General features: G+C 46.8%; 1 protein-coding gene across 1 annotated transcript in view; it reads left to right on the top strand.

The window, feature by feature from the left end:
• Positions 1–4,007: 4,007 nt before the first annotated feature.
• prex1 (phosphatidylinositol-3,4,5-trisphosphate-dependent Rac exchange factor 1) overlaps positions 4,008–17,370 on the top strand; it is a 62,190-nt gene continuing 48,827 nt past the window's right edge. Inside the window, exon 1 of the mRNA XM_080854087.1 lies at positions 4,008–4,285. Coding sequence (XP_080710213.1) covers positions 4,142–4,285 — 144 coding nt within the window. The 5' untranslated portion in view covers positions 4,008–4,141. The remainder of the gene's footprint in view (positions 4,286–17,370) is intronic.

The raw sequence follows: 17,370 nt of genomic DNA, 5'->3' as shown, positions 1-17,370 counted from the left end.
GATTGTAGACCCATGTACATTTACCCCAGATGCTGCCAGAGAGGTCCGAAACTCTTTAGAGGTTATGTGTGGGTTGACTTTTACCTGATTTATTCTTCTTCTGGTGCTTCTTGGTGATGGTCTTGATGGGCGTCCACTTCTAGGCAGAGATGCGGTCATGTTGAATGCCCTCCATTTCTAAATTATTTGTCTTGGATGGATGGATGGAGCTGGAATCTTTTGGAGATGGTCTTATAGCTTTCCCAAGACTGATGGGCTGTCAGAACCTTCTTCCTGATGTTCTCGGATATCTTGTTTCCTTTCGGCATTGTTGATCTGTGTGGGTACACCTTGGCACTACAGTAGTTTGGTTGGTTTCCTCTCTCTTTTAATCTGTTGCCCAAACCTTACCCTAAGGATGTCTCAGATGATCGGTTTGCTTAATTGACTAATTAAGCACCCAAATAAGTTTCACTGAATCCGTTACCTGCTTGACTTTACCAATTCAGCTGGGGGTTCACTTACTTTTGAAATGGACTAATTCCATGTTTCATGTAGTCTTTTGGCTACTCAAACAATTCCCTCTAAAAAAAGTACACGCAAATGATAAACATAAACCTGACATTCCTTCTATGAAAAATTGGTGATGAAAAAAATGAAAAATCATGGTAAAACAACAGAAAACTCCTAAGTGGTCAAGGGGTTCACATACTTTAAAGTGGCACTGTATGTACCAGTCGCATGTTCTGTATTGAAATGGTAAGATGCTGAGCAGGGTGCATGGTAAGCAACATGGCGTAGATGATGAGATTTTTTATTTTGGTGAAATATCCTCATAAACATGAGCCTAATTGATTAAACCAAATATTCTACAGTAGGCTTTGATTTTCTGTGCCATGGATGACTATTGTTTGGGAGGTCGCATTGCGTATGAGGTTCTCAATGACAGAAAGTGGTCCTGGACCCATCTGCTCCTCCAAGTCTTTGCAGGTGAGATTTATGTGCTGGTGACTGTTCTGCTGAGTTGTCTTGGCCGTGGGCCCTGCTGGCCTTCTCCTGTAGAGGACCCAGAGGAACAGCAGGAGGAGGAGGACTGCTGTGGCTGCAGTGACTGTGAGGCTGATAAACAGAGGGTCTTTCACACCACTGCTGGACAGCACTGACATCTGGCTGCTGTTGGTCGAGACGGAGACCTCGTCCCATTTATGCAGAGCACTGGTGAAGTCCAGGTGGAGCAGCTCTGGAGGCAGGACCTTGAGGCCGTAGTACGTGCGCTTGAGGCGTTTATGGCCTTTGTCCAGCACATCGCAGCGGTAGGTGCCTGCATGTTGTTCCTGCAATGGGTCCAGTGTGAGCTGTGCTAACTGGGGTACTGCCAGACGTGAGAAGAGTGAGTCGTCTGTCGTGACTATGCCACGAGCAAACCGCCAGGACACGGCGAAGGTGAAACGGCCCATGGCATTCATCACCTCTCCCAGGCAGTCCAGCTTTATGTGGCCCCCTGCTGGGACTGTGAGTGTTTTCATGCCACACTGCCAGGTGTCCAAGCACTTCACCTGCCGCTCATAACACTTCCCCGGGCCCCCCACAGGGCACAGCTTCTGAACACGGATGCCCAGCCCACAGGTGGCGCTGCAGGGGGAACTGTATTCGACGGCCATTGAACTTAGGGACTCCAGCTCCTCCAAGTCCCCTCTGTTTGGAGAAGCATGACAGACATAACCAGAGAGGAGTGCTACCCACAGTGCCCACCTCCGAATGTTCATTTCTGCTTCTGAACCTCTGGCATTACTCCCAGGGGTGGTTGAGCAGAGTGTAGAAGTAAGCCATGCTTTTCCTGGTACTTCAGAAACATCAAATGGATGAGACTGACATTCCACTCCAAGGAGGCTACATTGTTACATCACAGTTGGGGCGGTCCAGTCTAGCATTCCAGGGATTCTTCTAGAGAATTACAGATTTGGAGCACACTGAATTTTCAGTTATTAGAGTCCGGTAATCTTTTTCTTTTTTTCACCAATAAAAATTCAGTTTGGTTCAACAGAGTATATTCATTTCTGAGCTCCCCTGTTAGACTCAGGCTGCGGATAGGCCATCCTGTGGTCTTTTCCTTACCACTTTACTTGATCTCAATTGAAAATCAAGGTCAAGGAAGATTTTAAGTATAGAACTCATAATGACATAGGAAAAGACGGTGCTAAGATAATCAGACTGCACTTACATTAGGCTACTAATTCTGCAACGGTAGATGTTATTAATGTTATTGAGTGGACGTTGATTGGGTGGTTGTTCTGGGGCTATATTATCTCCTTTTGTAAAGGGTGCTCCAGTGTACCCCAGGCTAAAGGTGATACAAAGGAAGCACCTAAAGCACCTTTCCTAAGCATTTAGAGAATTCGACCAGCTCTCATCGTGGATGTCACTTTGTCACAGATACCGCCTGGTCATTTCACTCAGTTAAGAAACTTCCTAAGCCAAAAAGACTTTATGAACGGGGCCTCAGATTTATTAACGTTACTTTCTCATATTTCCTTATGCACCCATCAGTGGCTTTACGTCTTCAAACCACTAGTGGGCGTCGTTGAACTTTTTAAGTACATAAGTGAAGTTTTGAACCGCACCGCGTCTTCCCCGTTAAAAGACGTCAAAATATTTGAGCGTTTGCGTAGGGTAATTGGGTTGTATATTTCGCACACAAAGTAGGCCTATTTCGAACTAATGGAATATTAGTGCATGCAAATCGGTTTGTACCTACTTATAATTGAGGGTGTTCCCTAACAGGTGCGACATCCATGTAGCTGTATTGGTGGCAAACACAGATTCAGTCCGGCTTGGAAAAAAAAATCTGGACACTATGGTATAAAGGTAACCGACACAGGCACCTTGTCACAATAAGTAGGTTATACATTATTTATACAAATGAATCATCTCAAGGTTGTGAAATGTTCAGCAAAACCAAGGCTGGAGGCGGTTTGTGGTGTTATCTGGCTGTGCCAACGGTGTGTGCTCAACCTGAGTAAACAGGATGTGATCGATCAAAAGAAGCACTGTGCCCGCTACTTCTTTTCGCTTTGAGCACAACTGCTTTTCACGCTTCTGGTCTATGGTTATCATCATGTGCATCTCTGACAGAAAGCAGGAAACCTTTGTCCCATTTAAAACCGCTAAGGCCTCATTCTCATTTTATCGAGCTTTTCACACGCTTCCAAAGCGCCGTGGTTTAATAGCACACAATGGTTTAATAGCACACAGTAGCCTAACCTAATCCGGCCACAGTTCATGTTGCCCATGTCCAACTTCGCAATCGTTGCTTTTCTATTTCGTCGCTGCAGGAAAGAAGAATTAAATGAATATTAACTGATCCTCAGTGGGTTTGGAAACGGCATAATCGGAGAAAATATGAATTGCAAATGTTTGCAACAGGTCAGATATTTGCATTGAAAAGGTGTTTCTCTCGTGTATAAATGCATGCCATGCCATGTAATGGTTTGCCCCTAAACTGAAAACACTACAACAGTCGTCTGATTTGGGGGAGACAGAGACGAAGTAGCATACCCCTGTTCCCTCATAATTTGTTACGCAAATTGACGAGGAGAGTAACTTGCAGACGGTCCCTGCTGTGTGGCAGCGCTGTTTTTCGGCCACCGCACATTTCAGTTCTGTGTTGTCTGCAGCGCGTGAGCACACACATTTCTGACCGCCTGTTTACCACTACGGAACTCGCCGTAGAGATTACATCACTGGGAGAACTTTCTAACCACTTCTATCTTTCACATTCTTGAACGAGTCGCCAGACGGATATATTTGGGGTTGGAGATAAGATTGTCCCCTTCAAAACAACTTGACTACAGACAGTTCTTTCAAACGTAACTCTAGAAACTTAACGGTGGACGTAGAAGACTGATACATTGACTTTTGGTGCACAGAGGTTGCCAAAGTGGCCGTCGTACTTGTACTGGACGGTGTGATGCTTTTGACAAATTGATTTTGCTTTTGGTAGAATACGTTTAGGCTACATCAAACTATATCATCAGTCAGCGGTGCGTAGCCAGCTCCAAGCGAGATGGATTAGTCGAGCAGCGTGGTTCTCAGAAAGTTTTACGCGTCGGATATCATCCTCCCCGTACTTATCGAGGATTCGTTTCTGAGATATAGCAGAGAAATGGAGGAAGAGGACAGCCCGCAAGAAAACGGGATTCAGAATCCCAGGGACTCGGACCGCCAACTAAGGTTGCGACTTTGTGTTCTAAATGAGATTTTGAGCACTGAGAGGGATTACGTGCGCATACTTGCTTTCCTCCAGTCGGTAAGTTTCATATAGTAGCCCTTTGTATCTACCATCACGGCAGCTTCACAAAGCGTTACATCTCACATGAAACAATGTTGCTTTATTGAAATGTTTTGACAAGAGGGATAGCCTACTTTACTTGAAGTTAAGATGCATTGCAGGGTTGCTCTCTGCTCAGGACGATGTCAAAGATGTTGTGGCACAGACATTTTTGTAATTCAATTGATGACCGAAGTCAATTTAAGTTAAGTTAAGCGGTAAAGATGGCAGGAATGAAGAATTATTTTTTCGTTTCACAGTTAGCCATATTCAGCATGTCAGACCAATTTATTCTGTTGCCCTAACCCTAATTAAGTAAGTAAGCTTTAAATATCGCGAAACCTTATTGAGACGCAGGAATTGGTGTCATCTCTCCCGTCCTTGCCATCCTTTCCCCCGTTGCACAGTGTTGCTCAGGAGGGTTTATTGATGGGCAGGTTATAATCAGTAGCCATGTAGTGTTAGAAGGCGGACTCTTTTTGATAAAATGATTATGGGCGAACCTGTCTGTCGAGGCAAACTTTGCACTGTTAATACTTTAAGGTAGGCTATATCAAGGAACTTCTGGCTGTGTTTATTCTGACCCGTTGGTATCCACTGCTTTAGGTTGGTCCAAAAGTGAAATGTCATTATTGCCTTGGTGACCAATCTTAGCAATGAACCCGTGTGTGAATAATGTTTTAAATGCGTAGATACGCCTCACTCTCTGATCCATGTCGCCGAACTGCCTGGTATTAGAAGCTTTTCCTGTCTTCAGCTAACGAGGCCTTTGTTGTCCACACAATATGTGTCAAGTGGTCTGAAAAGCATAACGATACGACAATCAATCATTTCTTTGAAGGCAAATGTCATGGAGCTCTCACTGGCGCGAGACCGTAAATTTGCATAGATTGCCCAAATCCAATTAACAGACTCGCTATCAATCAGATCAGTCACCGAGTCTTTCGAGTGTTGCAGAGTTTTCAAACTACAAAAAAATCTTCATCTTCAAAAATCTTCAACCTCGCATGCATGCGCTCATTGCATAGGGATTGTGATAGTTCTTGGTATCGATAATTACGCAGATGCTTTAGGTGTTGCTGGTCAGACTTACTCATTATGTTGTCAGCTGTATGCTTAACACTGTACTGACCCCGCACCATATTTCCTTAACTTCACATGGAATTCTATGTATTGTAATGAATTTGAGCTGCATGATAATAACGAATCAACGAGTCTCCCATTGTGAGGGAACCAGTTCCCCGCCCCCTCCAATTTCCCTGAGTTATCAAGTTGTCACACACCTCTTTGGTCTCTCCCTCCCTCTGCCGCATGCCCATGCCCTCTGCCACTAGATCAATCGTTGATGTCTTGTTTGCTGTCATTTCTTTAATTGTTTGAGTTCATGAGTTATGCACAACCAAAACGACCTTGTCTGCGAGGGGATTCCCTCACATCTAGTTCACATCAAACAAAAACATGAGTTAAATTCCCTCGATCAGTTTGGGTCTCAATTCCCTAATCACATTATCCTGCGCGTGTAAATTCACCGGCTGTATGGGAGAACCAACCCTTGCGCAGTGATTTATGCGGATTCTGTTCCCATAAACAAATGGTGAAACATGTAAAATTAGAACCTAGTCACAACACTCTATGACTGGGCTATATCACACGAGAGAAAGCCAAGCGCTCTGACGGCAATAAGGAGGTGGAGATCTAAACTCAAACTGAATTATTAGAGTGAATGAGTGAATGGTAAAATCTTGATTTCTTTTCCGTCCCCCCCCCCTGTCTTAAATGTCGGTGACTGTTCAGCAGGCCCCCAGATTTATTTTGTTCATTTATTTAATTTCTTTGTTATTATGGTATTATGGAATTAACTAAACACATTTCCCTCTTCACAATGGCACAGCTGAATTATGAAACACTAATGGTTCATTCTTTTCTGTGCTCACAATTGACAATTGTGTGAACTTGTGCTGCAGACTGAGAAAACCCTCAGGGACCCTATAAACCCCTGTCTGACCAGTGCTAACCCAGTGAAGGAGTTGCATTTCCTCTTTGGAGTGGGGAGACCCCCTCATTTCCCCCTTCCTCTGTCACCCTCTCAGCCAGCTGGTGTTGACTGCCATCGGGCAGCTGCTTCCCTGCAGAGGATGGTGGCTCAAAACAGGAAGACCTGGCTCCCTGACCCCATACAGACCTGGGGCGGATGGAGGACATCCACCTGGAGCTTCCTGTGTGCTGGGAGCCTGGTTGTGGTGTGTCTCTGGGTCGAGGGGCCTTGTGTGCTCGGATTACGCTGTATAAATAGCTCTGGTAATGCTCCAGACTCTTGCTCCTCCGCTCTTAAACTCCACATAACCTCTGGCCTAAAGTCTCCTCTCCTCCTGTATATGGAACAGTGGGGTTTGAGGTGAGAAGTTCCAGGAAGCACTGGGCAGGATGCTCTAACCACATGTTTAAGCCACGAGTTCTTACGTGAGACTCTACAGGGACAGAAGAATTGAGGGGTTGTGGCGCTTTCGGCACAGGGGCACTTGTTCAATTGTTTTAGTTACATCTTAATGGCATGCTGTAGGAAGCTCATCTCCGACGAGACAAGTATTTACTTCCCTTCCCTTCACGTATTTTGTGTATAGGCTAGCCAGTCATAAAGAGGTAATGTCCCATCGGACTGGGCCTTCAGGCACTTAGGCTTTGATGAACCTATTGTCCAACTCTTGACACCCCTAGGTGTTGTATAATTCTGCTTTGCACTGATTTGCTCTTGGATGCTGCTGAGTTGTGTGAACGGTTAGCTCCAGAACACAGGGGACCAGTAGCAGGGGCCGGATCAGGTTTCTTCCATGAGGACGGCAGGCTCATGTGAGGGCACCAGTCTGGGGTCAGCCCCCTGTGCATACGGCACACCGCCTCCAACCAATACCCCCCAGAAGAAAGACGGCCATCAGCGTCAGCTTAGCCCAATGTCATGTGCATTTCTAAGCCTTGTTCTGAGGCACAGGTCGGCACAAAGAATGCCAAGAATCCACTGAGCGTGTCTGAACCATGGCAGCGCACGCACGCCTCACCCTGTGGCCGCATTCAGTGCGTTTCATCTCAAACACTCGGCGTCTGTTCCAACAAGGGTGGGTTAGTTCCGAGTCACACTGCGTGCTCTGCACACTGATGCTCTCTCTGCTGTGGTTAGCCTCTCCCACTTTTGCCTCTTCTATGTTTGCTGCAGGTCCGTTAGACCTCGCGATTGGAAGCACCGTAGACACCTCACAGCACCTCAGTCTACGCCCTTTTGAAGCGATAACACGTGAGGTGTGAAACGTCAGGGTGTGTGTGTCCGTGTGTTTCAGGATGTGTCTGTGGTGTGACGGTTTGGTTGCCTTCCGGGTGTCTAACATTTTTTTTCCACATGTTACCTTGTGAGTGTAAGCTATAGTGGGCTTTGGGACACTAAAAGTGTATTTTGTATTTTTACATATGACATTTCAGTCTTATCAGTAAAATGTCTCTTGACATTCATCTCTGTAATTAGTGAACATGAAAAATAGTATGATCATGTTAGGCCTCTTACCTTTTTTGCTTTAATAACAGTGGTGCAGTGTCGGAGCTGTAACCTGAGGGGTACATAAAGGCTTATTTATGTTCCCATCTATGCGTCTGGCATCCTGCTATTATGGTTTTCATTTTTCTGCCCCTGCCTCTTTCTCTCTGCTCAAGTGAGCTGTAATAAGACTGTATGAGATGTGTGATGACTGTATCTGAGTCGCACATGTTTAGACAGCCATAGGTGTGCCAGTCTGTAAAATGCTGGAATGTAGATGATGTGCTCCTCCACAGAAAGGGTAGGTAGAGAGAGAGAGAGAGAAACAACCATGTGGTACTCCTGTCAGGTGTCCGCTGCCAAGAGGAGATGACTGACGTCTGTGTCACTCCACAGTTACATTTACGTAGTTTTATTAGGGCAATCAGTGTTACTGGAGGATGATCCGATTTTTTGTGCTTTGAGTGCTGTTTATCATCCAAGTTTTAGATAATTGGTTTCAGCCTCAAGATTAAATCACAGAAACCAAGCCAAAAATCCAGCCAAATTACACCACCAGTGTCAGATTTCCCCTCAGAATGGCTACCGAGCTCTCCTGGGAAGAAAGGACTCCATGGATTGGCTGAACTCCACGGGCTCTCTGAGCGCCCATCTCCACACGGCTACCCTCAACCACGCCCCCAGTGAGACAGCAAACTGTCCCAGGCATGAGTTTAGCCCTTTTCATTGGACAAACCCTGGTAACTGATATCTCTGCTATCCTTGGGAGGATGCCCGTACACTTCCACCAACCCACTGACCCCGGGCGCTGCGAGAGTGCCCAAAGAAAGTCCCAAAGAAATTCCCAAGCTTTCCGTAAGGGGAATTGCCCTGCTGGTTTGTGGACGGAAGTGCGAACCACAAAGTGTGGATGAGCAAACAGGGATTGAGGGGAAGAAACCTACGCTCCCTTTGTGCTGGCTTGACACACACAAAAACATGCACTGTGTGCAAACTCTACAGCAGCACATAAACCCCAGGCCTTGTGAGAACTGTGGGGAGGAACACACACACACACACATACACACACACACACACACATACACATACATGCGAACTCTGTGTAACCTGCAGTTGACCATAGAGAAGTGGTAACTGTTTGGAAACAACATAGAGAACCTGGGATTCTCCCATGAATCCTTTTTGAACATAAGGTCTCTGAACCGTACTGTTGTGGTATTGATGACAATGAGCACTGCAAACAGCACCAATTGCAGTTGCCGTTTGTGGAGGCTTTTGGGCTTTTACCTACGTGTGTGTGTGTGTGTGTGTGTGTGTGTGTGTGTGTGTGTGTGTGTGTGTGTGTGTGTGTGTGTGTGTGTGTGTGTGTGTGTGTGTGTGTGTGTGTGTGTGTGTGAGAGAGATAAAGAGAGGGGGATGACGATCTAGGATTGTCGTGTATCACGTGAATTTACAGATGCATCTTGTCTTGCATCCATTGTGGCGTAGGTTGTGTTGTGTCACCACCGTTTCAACACGTCGACATACATTTTCTTTTTGTTAGTTCCCTGTTTGTTGTTTGTTGTCAAGGATAGACATGTGAGGAGATCACTGTTTGTCAATACAGCAGTTATCTGCACTAGCACTGTTTGTCGCACATGTAAATGTTATAGTGTTTGTTATATCTTCAGTGACATTCATTGTGACGTGTACACAGACTCTGAACAAGTCACTGCTAACAAGACATCTGGGAGCGTTTGGTTTCTAAAAGTCTGTCACGGTTTGCCATGCTGAGGTAAACAGTCAAGCTAATGTGACCATCTTTGAGATCTGTTTGCCTGGAGCAGTGACAGTGCCACTGTAGCGTGCAGCATACTAATAACGCGTCAAGTGAAGCTGCTTGTTGTCCCTGCAGTGAAGGGGCGTCTGTTCTTCTCCATTATGTCCATTGAAAGCCTGTTTTGGATCAGGGATATCACATCATCTTTTCCTAATGACTGTGGCAACATCAATAACCCCCCCCCCCCCCCCCACACACACACACACACCTATATATTTATACACACTCGCACTCGCACTCACACTCACACTTGCTGCTGGGTGGTGTGAAGGATGAGGATGAGTGACCTCATCTTGAGGAAGGGGATGGGTGGGTTTCTCCAAAACAAAGTGCAGAGTTTTGATAAAGGGCAGAACAGTATGCACTCTGGATGCTGTGTGTGTGTGTGTGTGTGTGTGTGTGTGTGTGTATGCGTGTATGCGTGTGCAGTGAGTGCAGTCTTGGTGCCAAAGTCTGTGTGAGATTGCATTGTATGATATTTGTGTGCGAGTGTGTGTGAGAGAGAGAGTGTGTGTGTTTGTCTCTTTGTGTGTGTACAGTAAGGGATGTTTTGGCCGCGTTGGGTCCGGTCTCTCGCCCGCTGGTGGGCAAAGCCTCTGGCACCCATGGTTGATTACCCCACGCCCAATCACTCCTCCATGGCCACGCTGGCCCCCTCCCTCCAGATGGCCCCTTCAGTCTGCCGCGCCACATGTCCTCTGTGCCCGCCGACCGCTCTCCTCTCTCGCACAAGTTTACTTAAGGACGTGTGTGTGTGTGTGTCTGTGTGTGTGTCTGTGTGTGTCTGTGTGTGTCTGTGTGTGTGTCTGTGTGTGTGTCTGTGTGTGTGTCTGTGTGTGTGTGTGCGTGTTTGTGTCTCAGTGTGTCTCAACAAAATGGTTTGGTTGCCCTTCGTCCGTCAACATCCATGACTAGTTTATAGGATTTTGTTACCCCCTCCCACCGATTTAGACAGTTTCTGCAGCCAAACGCTGAAGCCTACTGATGCCAGTGTGGGTTCTGTTCTCAGGAGTGGTCTTGTACAGTTAGGATGAGGCAGCTATGCAATTTCCTCTAAACAAATGTATTGTCATTTTTTTCCCAGCTTTGAGTAGGAGAGGTCATCACATCACAGATGACAGCATTCAGGGGAAAACATGGCATGGCAGGAAACCACTAAAATCTCTGTCTTTCTGTTTCTCTCACTCACTCACTGACTTAATCCTTCCCACAAACACACACATGCACCTGCACCTGCACCATGCAGGCAGATATACATCTACCATCCACCGATCTAATAAAAAATGATATTGTGTCTTCTGCATCCAGTTGTTATGTGTGCTGTTTGTTGTGTTGTTGTACGCACTGGTGCTCTGACCACCTCTTGCATGCTCTGTTAAACACATTGCTCCGTGTTTTTGCTGTGCCTGTGTGGAAACACACAGTGCAGTCCCATCTCTCTCTGTTCTGTGCGGTGCACTGTCCAGTGGCGTGCCACTCTGAGCCGCTCTGTGCTGGGTGTTGTGCGCTCTCTCACACTCTGCTGTGCCGCGTCTGGCACAGGCCTTGTCAGGGGCAGGCCCCACGTTTCCGTGGCGGAGGGCCGGTTTCCGCCCGCTCAGGCAGCTCACGCAGCCGTGAACTCTGAGGGCCTTTAGAGCGGAAGTGAAGGACAAGAGCTCCGCACTCAAAGGGGACTTTGTTGTTTTGGGCTGCAGTGGTGGGGAGAGGGGGGGGGGGGGTGGTCTGGGGGATAAAGGGGCGAGCCTGGCATCCAGGCCTCATTGTGGCGCTGGGCCCTTTGTTCCCTTCCTTTGGGCTCTGGGCCTCAGCCACAAAGACGGGGGCTTTTTTTCTCTTTCTCCCTGTCCCTCTTCCTCTCCAACACTCTCTCTTTCCCCCTCTCCCTCTCTCTCTCTTTCTCTCTCTCTCTCCTCCTCTCCCTGCCGTTGTATTTATTCGATTTCACGCCAGGCCGGCCAAAATGGCCCCCTTTCGCTGGGCTCCCCAGGACTGTGTGCTGCTGCTGCCGCTCTCCTGGTCAGAGCCCCGTTCTCACAGCTCCCTGAAAGAGCCTCTGTGCGCGGCTGCAGCGGCGCATTCAGATGAGGCACTGGTGGCGCTCCCCCTGTCCCGGAATGGCTAGTGCCTCGTGCGCTGTGTGGGAACCAGCCTATGCTCAAAGGCCCCTGGCTAGCCCCGAAAAGAGGCTGTGAGGGGTAGTGCTTGAGGGAATTTTCGGGAGGAAGGGGTGGGTGGGGGGTTGTCTTGATACGTGGAGGGTTGCTGTGCTCACTGATCTCTGGGGTGCTCATCAGTGTGTGTGTGTGTGTGTGTGTGTGTGTGTGTGTGTGTGTGTGTGTGTGTGTGTGTGTGTGTGTGTGTGTGTGTGTTTGGAGGGGGCCCTGTTGCATAACCTCCAGCGTGAGAGACTGCCACACTGCGTGATTAGAGCCCCTACTCATGATTGCTTACGGCCTGCTCACAGAGCATGCAGAAGAGATGGCAAAGAAAGAATGATAGTGTGAGCGAGCGAGACAGAGAGAAGAAGTGAGTAGCAGTTGGAATGAAAGATTGCAGACATGGACGGTTCATTTGTATTATCATTGCTTGTTTGCATACTCCCTGTGGTAGTGTGGCTGTTTTTGCTGTGTGTTAAAGCAAAGGCGTAGTATCAAATGTGACATGCAGGGTTTAAATATGTGAGCCACACTGTGATTTTCACCCTTGAGGTGTGGAGGTGCTCTGCAAAGTCAGACGCATGAAGACAGAGAGCAGCCTGTCTTAAGTGAGGTCTGTGTGCAGCTGAAATGGAAGGTATTTTGGGTAAATTGGGTGTGAATGACAGACACCCCTGTTCAGGGGGAACACATAGCCTCTGAAATGGTTTCTCTTCAGGTTATGTGGTCGGAGCATAGAGAGCCCAGACCAATGAGCCTTGTTTTCATCGGGGGGAAATGAAAATGAGGCACTCAGAGCTGCAGTCAACTCCAGCTTTATCACGAGACTCACTAGATTACCTTCAGATGGCTCCTGGCATTTCTTGACTTGGTGAGCGTAGGTGGTAGGTGGCTGAAGAAAATTGGGGTTTAGTGTAAAAGGGTTGATTGGTAAAATATATAAATATATATACAGCCGCGGAAAAAATTAAGAGACCACTTCAAAATTATCAGTTTCTCTGGTTTTACTATTGATTGGTATGTGTTAAAGTAAAATGTACATTTTTGTTTTATTCTATAACCTACTGGCAACATTCCTACCAAATTTCAAATAAAAATATTGTCATTTAGATAATTTATTTGCAGAAAAATGACAATTGGTCAAAATAGCAAAAATGATGCAGTGTCTTCAGATCTCGAATAATGCAAAGAAAACAAGCTCATATTCATTTTTAAACTACACAATACTAATGCTTACACTTAGGAAGAGTTCAGAAATCACTATTTGGTGGAATAACCTTGATTTAAAATCACAACTTTCATGTGTCTTGGCATGCTCTCCACCAGTCTTTCACATTGCCGTTGGGTGACTTTATGCTACTCCTGGCGCAAGAATTCAAGCAGCTCGGCTTCTTTTCATGGCTTGTGACCATCCATCTTCCTCTTGATCACATTTCAGAGTTTTTTTATGGGATTCAGGTCTCGAAATTGGGCTGGCCATGACAGGGCCCTGATCTGGTGGTACTCCATCCACACCTTTACTGGCCTGGCTGTGTGGCATGGAGCATTGCCCTGCTGGAAAAAACACTTCTCAGAGTTGGGGAACATTGTCAGAGCTAAAGGAAGCAAGTTTTTCTTCCGGGACAACGTTGCACTTTGCCTGGCTGAGGTTTGTAAAAGACCATAAGGATTGAAAAAAGCGGACTGGAGGGTCTTCTAGTTCGTCTTCTCTGATGAGTCCAATTTTCAGCTTTGCCCAACACATGGTCGTCTGATGGTTAGACGGAGACCTGGAGAGGCCTACAAGCCAGAGAGTCTTGCACCTACTGTGAAATCGGACTCATCAGAGAAGACGAACTTAGAAGAACCTCCAGTCCGCTTTTTCAATCCTTATGGTCTTTTACAAACCTCAGCCAGGCAAAGTACAACGTTGTCCCGGAAGAAAAACTTGCTTCCTTTTGCTCTGACAATGTTCCCCAACTCTGAGAAGTGTTTTTTCCAGCAGGGCAATGCTCCATGCCACACAGCCAGGCCAGTAAAGGTGTGGATGGAGTACCACCAGATCAGGACCCTGTCATGGCCAGCCCAATTTCGAGACCTGAATCCCATAAAAAAACTCTGAAATGTGATCAAGAGGAAGATGGATGGTCACAAGCCATGAAAAGAAGCCGAGCTGCTTGAATTCTTGCGCCAGGAGTAGCATAAAGTCACCCAACGGCAATGTGAAAGACTGGTGGAGAGCATGCCAAGACACATGAAAGTTGTGATTTTAAATCAAGGTTATTCCACCAAATATTGATTTCTGAACTCTTCCTAAGTGTAAGCATTAGTATTGTGTAGTTTAAAAATGAATATGAGCTTGTTTTCTTTGCATTATTCGAGATCTGAAGACACTGCATCATTTTTGCTATTTTGACCAATTGTCATTTTTCTGCAAATAAATGATCTAAATGACAATATTTTTATTTGAAATTTGGTAGGAATGTTGCCAGTAGGTTATAGAATAAAACAAAAATGTACATTTTACTTTAACACATACCAATAAATAGTAAAACCAGAGAAACTGATAATTTTGAAGTGGTCTCTTAATTTTTTCCGCGGCTGTATATATATATATATATATATATATATATATTTTTTCAATCTGTAGGACAGAGGCTTAGAGAAAAGTCTGTTTGTCAGGTATCCCAGGAATGTAGTACCTTAGGGAGCTGAGGGAATTGTAATGTAAATGTGCTCTCACAGTACCTCACTCTCTCACACACACACACACACACACACACACACACAGCTGTCATTGGGATCCCGTGGTGTGGACCACCCCTTTCTCTGTCCCCTTGTCTGACACAGCAGTCTGCTATTCTGCCTTTGCTCCTCATTTCTGCTTTTTAGCTCTGTCCCTTTCCCCTCTGTCCACACACACACACACACACACACACACACATGCGCGGCACCATCAGAGACGATCAGATCAGAAATCACATGTTTGGGCCTCCAGAAAGGGTAGAGAAAATGAACTTCTCTTGTGTCCTTTCTTCCGAGTTCTACTTTCTGCATGGTCATATTCCATGCATTCGATCAATGCTGGCATCTCCTCAGTGTGCCCCATGCTTGACCCCTTTGTGTGTAATGTCTCCACTGAGCACTCTGGTGCTGCCTCATTATCAGAGTCAGGCCCTACAGAGTCAGGCCCTACAGAGTCAGGTCTCTTCATGTCATGGCGTCCTGTTGCACTGTGTGTGGCCTATAAATCACTTCAAAACACATAGACATCTGGACAGTTAGTGAATATGACTAAGACATGTAGCTCCATATAAAATCCTAACTGATATCACAGAGCGCTGTATTGAACCTGGACTTTTCTCCTGAGTGTGCCCATGGGGTTTGCCCTCTTTTCTCGATGTAGGCTGTCCCTGTGCGAAGAACGCAAAAGTTCCAACTTCTCCATCACGCTGTCCTGTTGACGAGGCCCATCCTGGCACACAACATGTTACTTCATTCAGAATATCAACTTCTGTTATCTGGTCCTGACTGCGTCAGTTTCGCAGTGACTAATGACCAATGACTAATTACCAGAATCGATACCAGTGTTTTTTCAGTTGTGAGCAAACTCTTTCTCTTTTTGTAATAAGTTACATTGCCATGGTTTCATGAGAAGAGTTTTGATGGAAGTCACCAGACAGATCGCCAGATGCTCCAGACTTCCACATTTCTTCTTGCATGGGCACACCATCATTCAGCTGGCATACTTCTTTGAAGTGACTGATCGGATATGGCTGTAAATTTTGTCGAACATCAAACATTTCGGTTTGTGTTCTGGCTGACTCTAATTCTAGGTTGCCTTAGTGGCCTATTCCGTCAGTGAGGAGAATGAGGCGTGTTTTTTCCCCCCTTGGACTTGTGACACTCCTTGAGGAGCGTAACACTGTGCTCTGGAAGGCAGGCCTCAGCGTCACGCTTCCTGATGTCCAGTCGACAGCTGCTGGTCATGCCTGTCCAAAGGGCTCACATTACTCTCGGCAGTCAGGAACCGCTCAGATTTTTAATGTAGGTTTGCAGAACAGATTTAAGGAGCCCTTCTTTGTGTGTGTGCGTGATTTGTGATTTGTGTGTGTGTGTGTGTGTGTGTGTGTTTGTACCCAGAAGAGCAGATTCCAGCTGGTTTTGGAGAGTTAAGCCTACCACACTCACATTTCAACCCTGGGCCACCTGTCTCACTGCCGGAGGGCACTTCGGGGGGTTGGTGGTTGTGCTCCTGCTACAGGCAGGTTACTCAGTTAGGGCATTAGCATACGTTTAGGACGGACATCACAGCAGGATGTGGTTCATCTGGGTTTCTTTTTGAGCTTTCTACTTCTGTAAATGAGTTCTTAGTATAGGGGAAGCTCACACACTGCTGCCTTTCCTATTAGAAGCAGCCCATCTGAAGAGTTAAGGGAGTTAAGGCAGTGCTTTTAGGCTTAGGGCCGCAAACTAGGGTGTGAATGTGAAAGTGTAAGACTGCATGTTTCAGTTTGAATTGATGTCTGTGTTGTAGGGTGTGCATAATGCACGAGCGTGTGTGTGTGTGTGTGTGTGTGTGTGTGTGTGTGTGTGTGTGTGTGTGTGTGTGTGTGTGTGTGTGTGTGTGTGTGTGTGTGTGTGTGTGTGTGTGTGTGTGTGTGTGTGTGTGTGTGTGTGTGTGTGTGTGTGTGTGTGTGTGTGTGTGTGTGTGTGTGTGTGTCTTTTTTTGGTCTGTCAGTCAGTTATATGTTCTGTCTGTGTGTCTTGGTGTGTGTACATTCAGTTCAGTGTTTTCCTGCCGTCCCTCCCCCCAGTGGACCTCCTGCATGAAGCAGAAGCCCAGGCTGGAGGCTGGTCCCCCACCGATGTAGCGCTGGGCCGCTGTGGTTGCTGAAGGTCCTGCCGAGCATATGGCCCGCGCAGGTCACCGTACCACGCTGTCTGGCCAGCTCTGCTTCACTGAGCCACATCAAAGCCCTGCGACCAGTTGCCTGTCCACCATCCCTTCTGCTTGTCTGAGGGACCCGACCACACCCTGCTCCCCCAGCCTCAGAGACTGACTGGGCTTCGTGCCTCTGTGTGGAGGGGAGGCCTGGTAGGAGGCGCTCAGGTTTAATCGGTGAATGATCTGATGGAGCGTAAATCTTCGCGTGAGGGCCTCTTTGGGCTTGGCTTGGGTTGCGCTGCGCCGCGCCATCTTCTCCAGACAGAGCAGATTGAAATGAATCCACCGGCTCTGTTGGAGGTGAACAATAACGGCTCTCCCCTCCTCTTGGTTTTTCAATTCGTTTTCGGAATGTAACGAAGTGTGACCATCTCTAGTTGAAATGTCTGATCTAAATCCTTCAATCAGTGTATAACGGAAATCTGCGGTATTAGTAGTGGCTTTCTGTGCTGTCAACATCGACCAGCTGACTAACTAATTTGCTCTTGTGTTGCGCGTTACGTGCATGTTTCAGTTTCCCACATGGCCCTACTTCCTGTCCAGTGACATCCTTCCTCTTTCTGCAAACGAGCGAGCGAGCACAAGATGGCTGCAGCAGGGTACCAGCTGATGGGTCACAGGGAGCGCCTGCCCTTGCAG

This window comes from Sprattus sprattus (genome assembly GCF_963457725.1).
Source record: "Sprattus sprattus genome assembly, chromosome: 16".
Lineage (NCBI taxonomy): Eukaryota > Metazoa > Chordata > Actinopteri > Clupeiformes > Clupeidae > Sprattus > Sprattus sprattus.
Note: the sequence above shows the minus strand (reverse complement) of the source record. Positions and strands in the feature narration are given on the sequence as shown.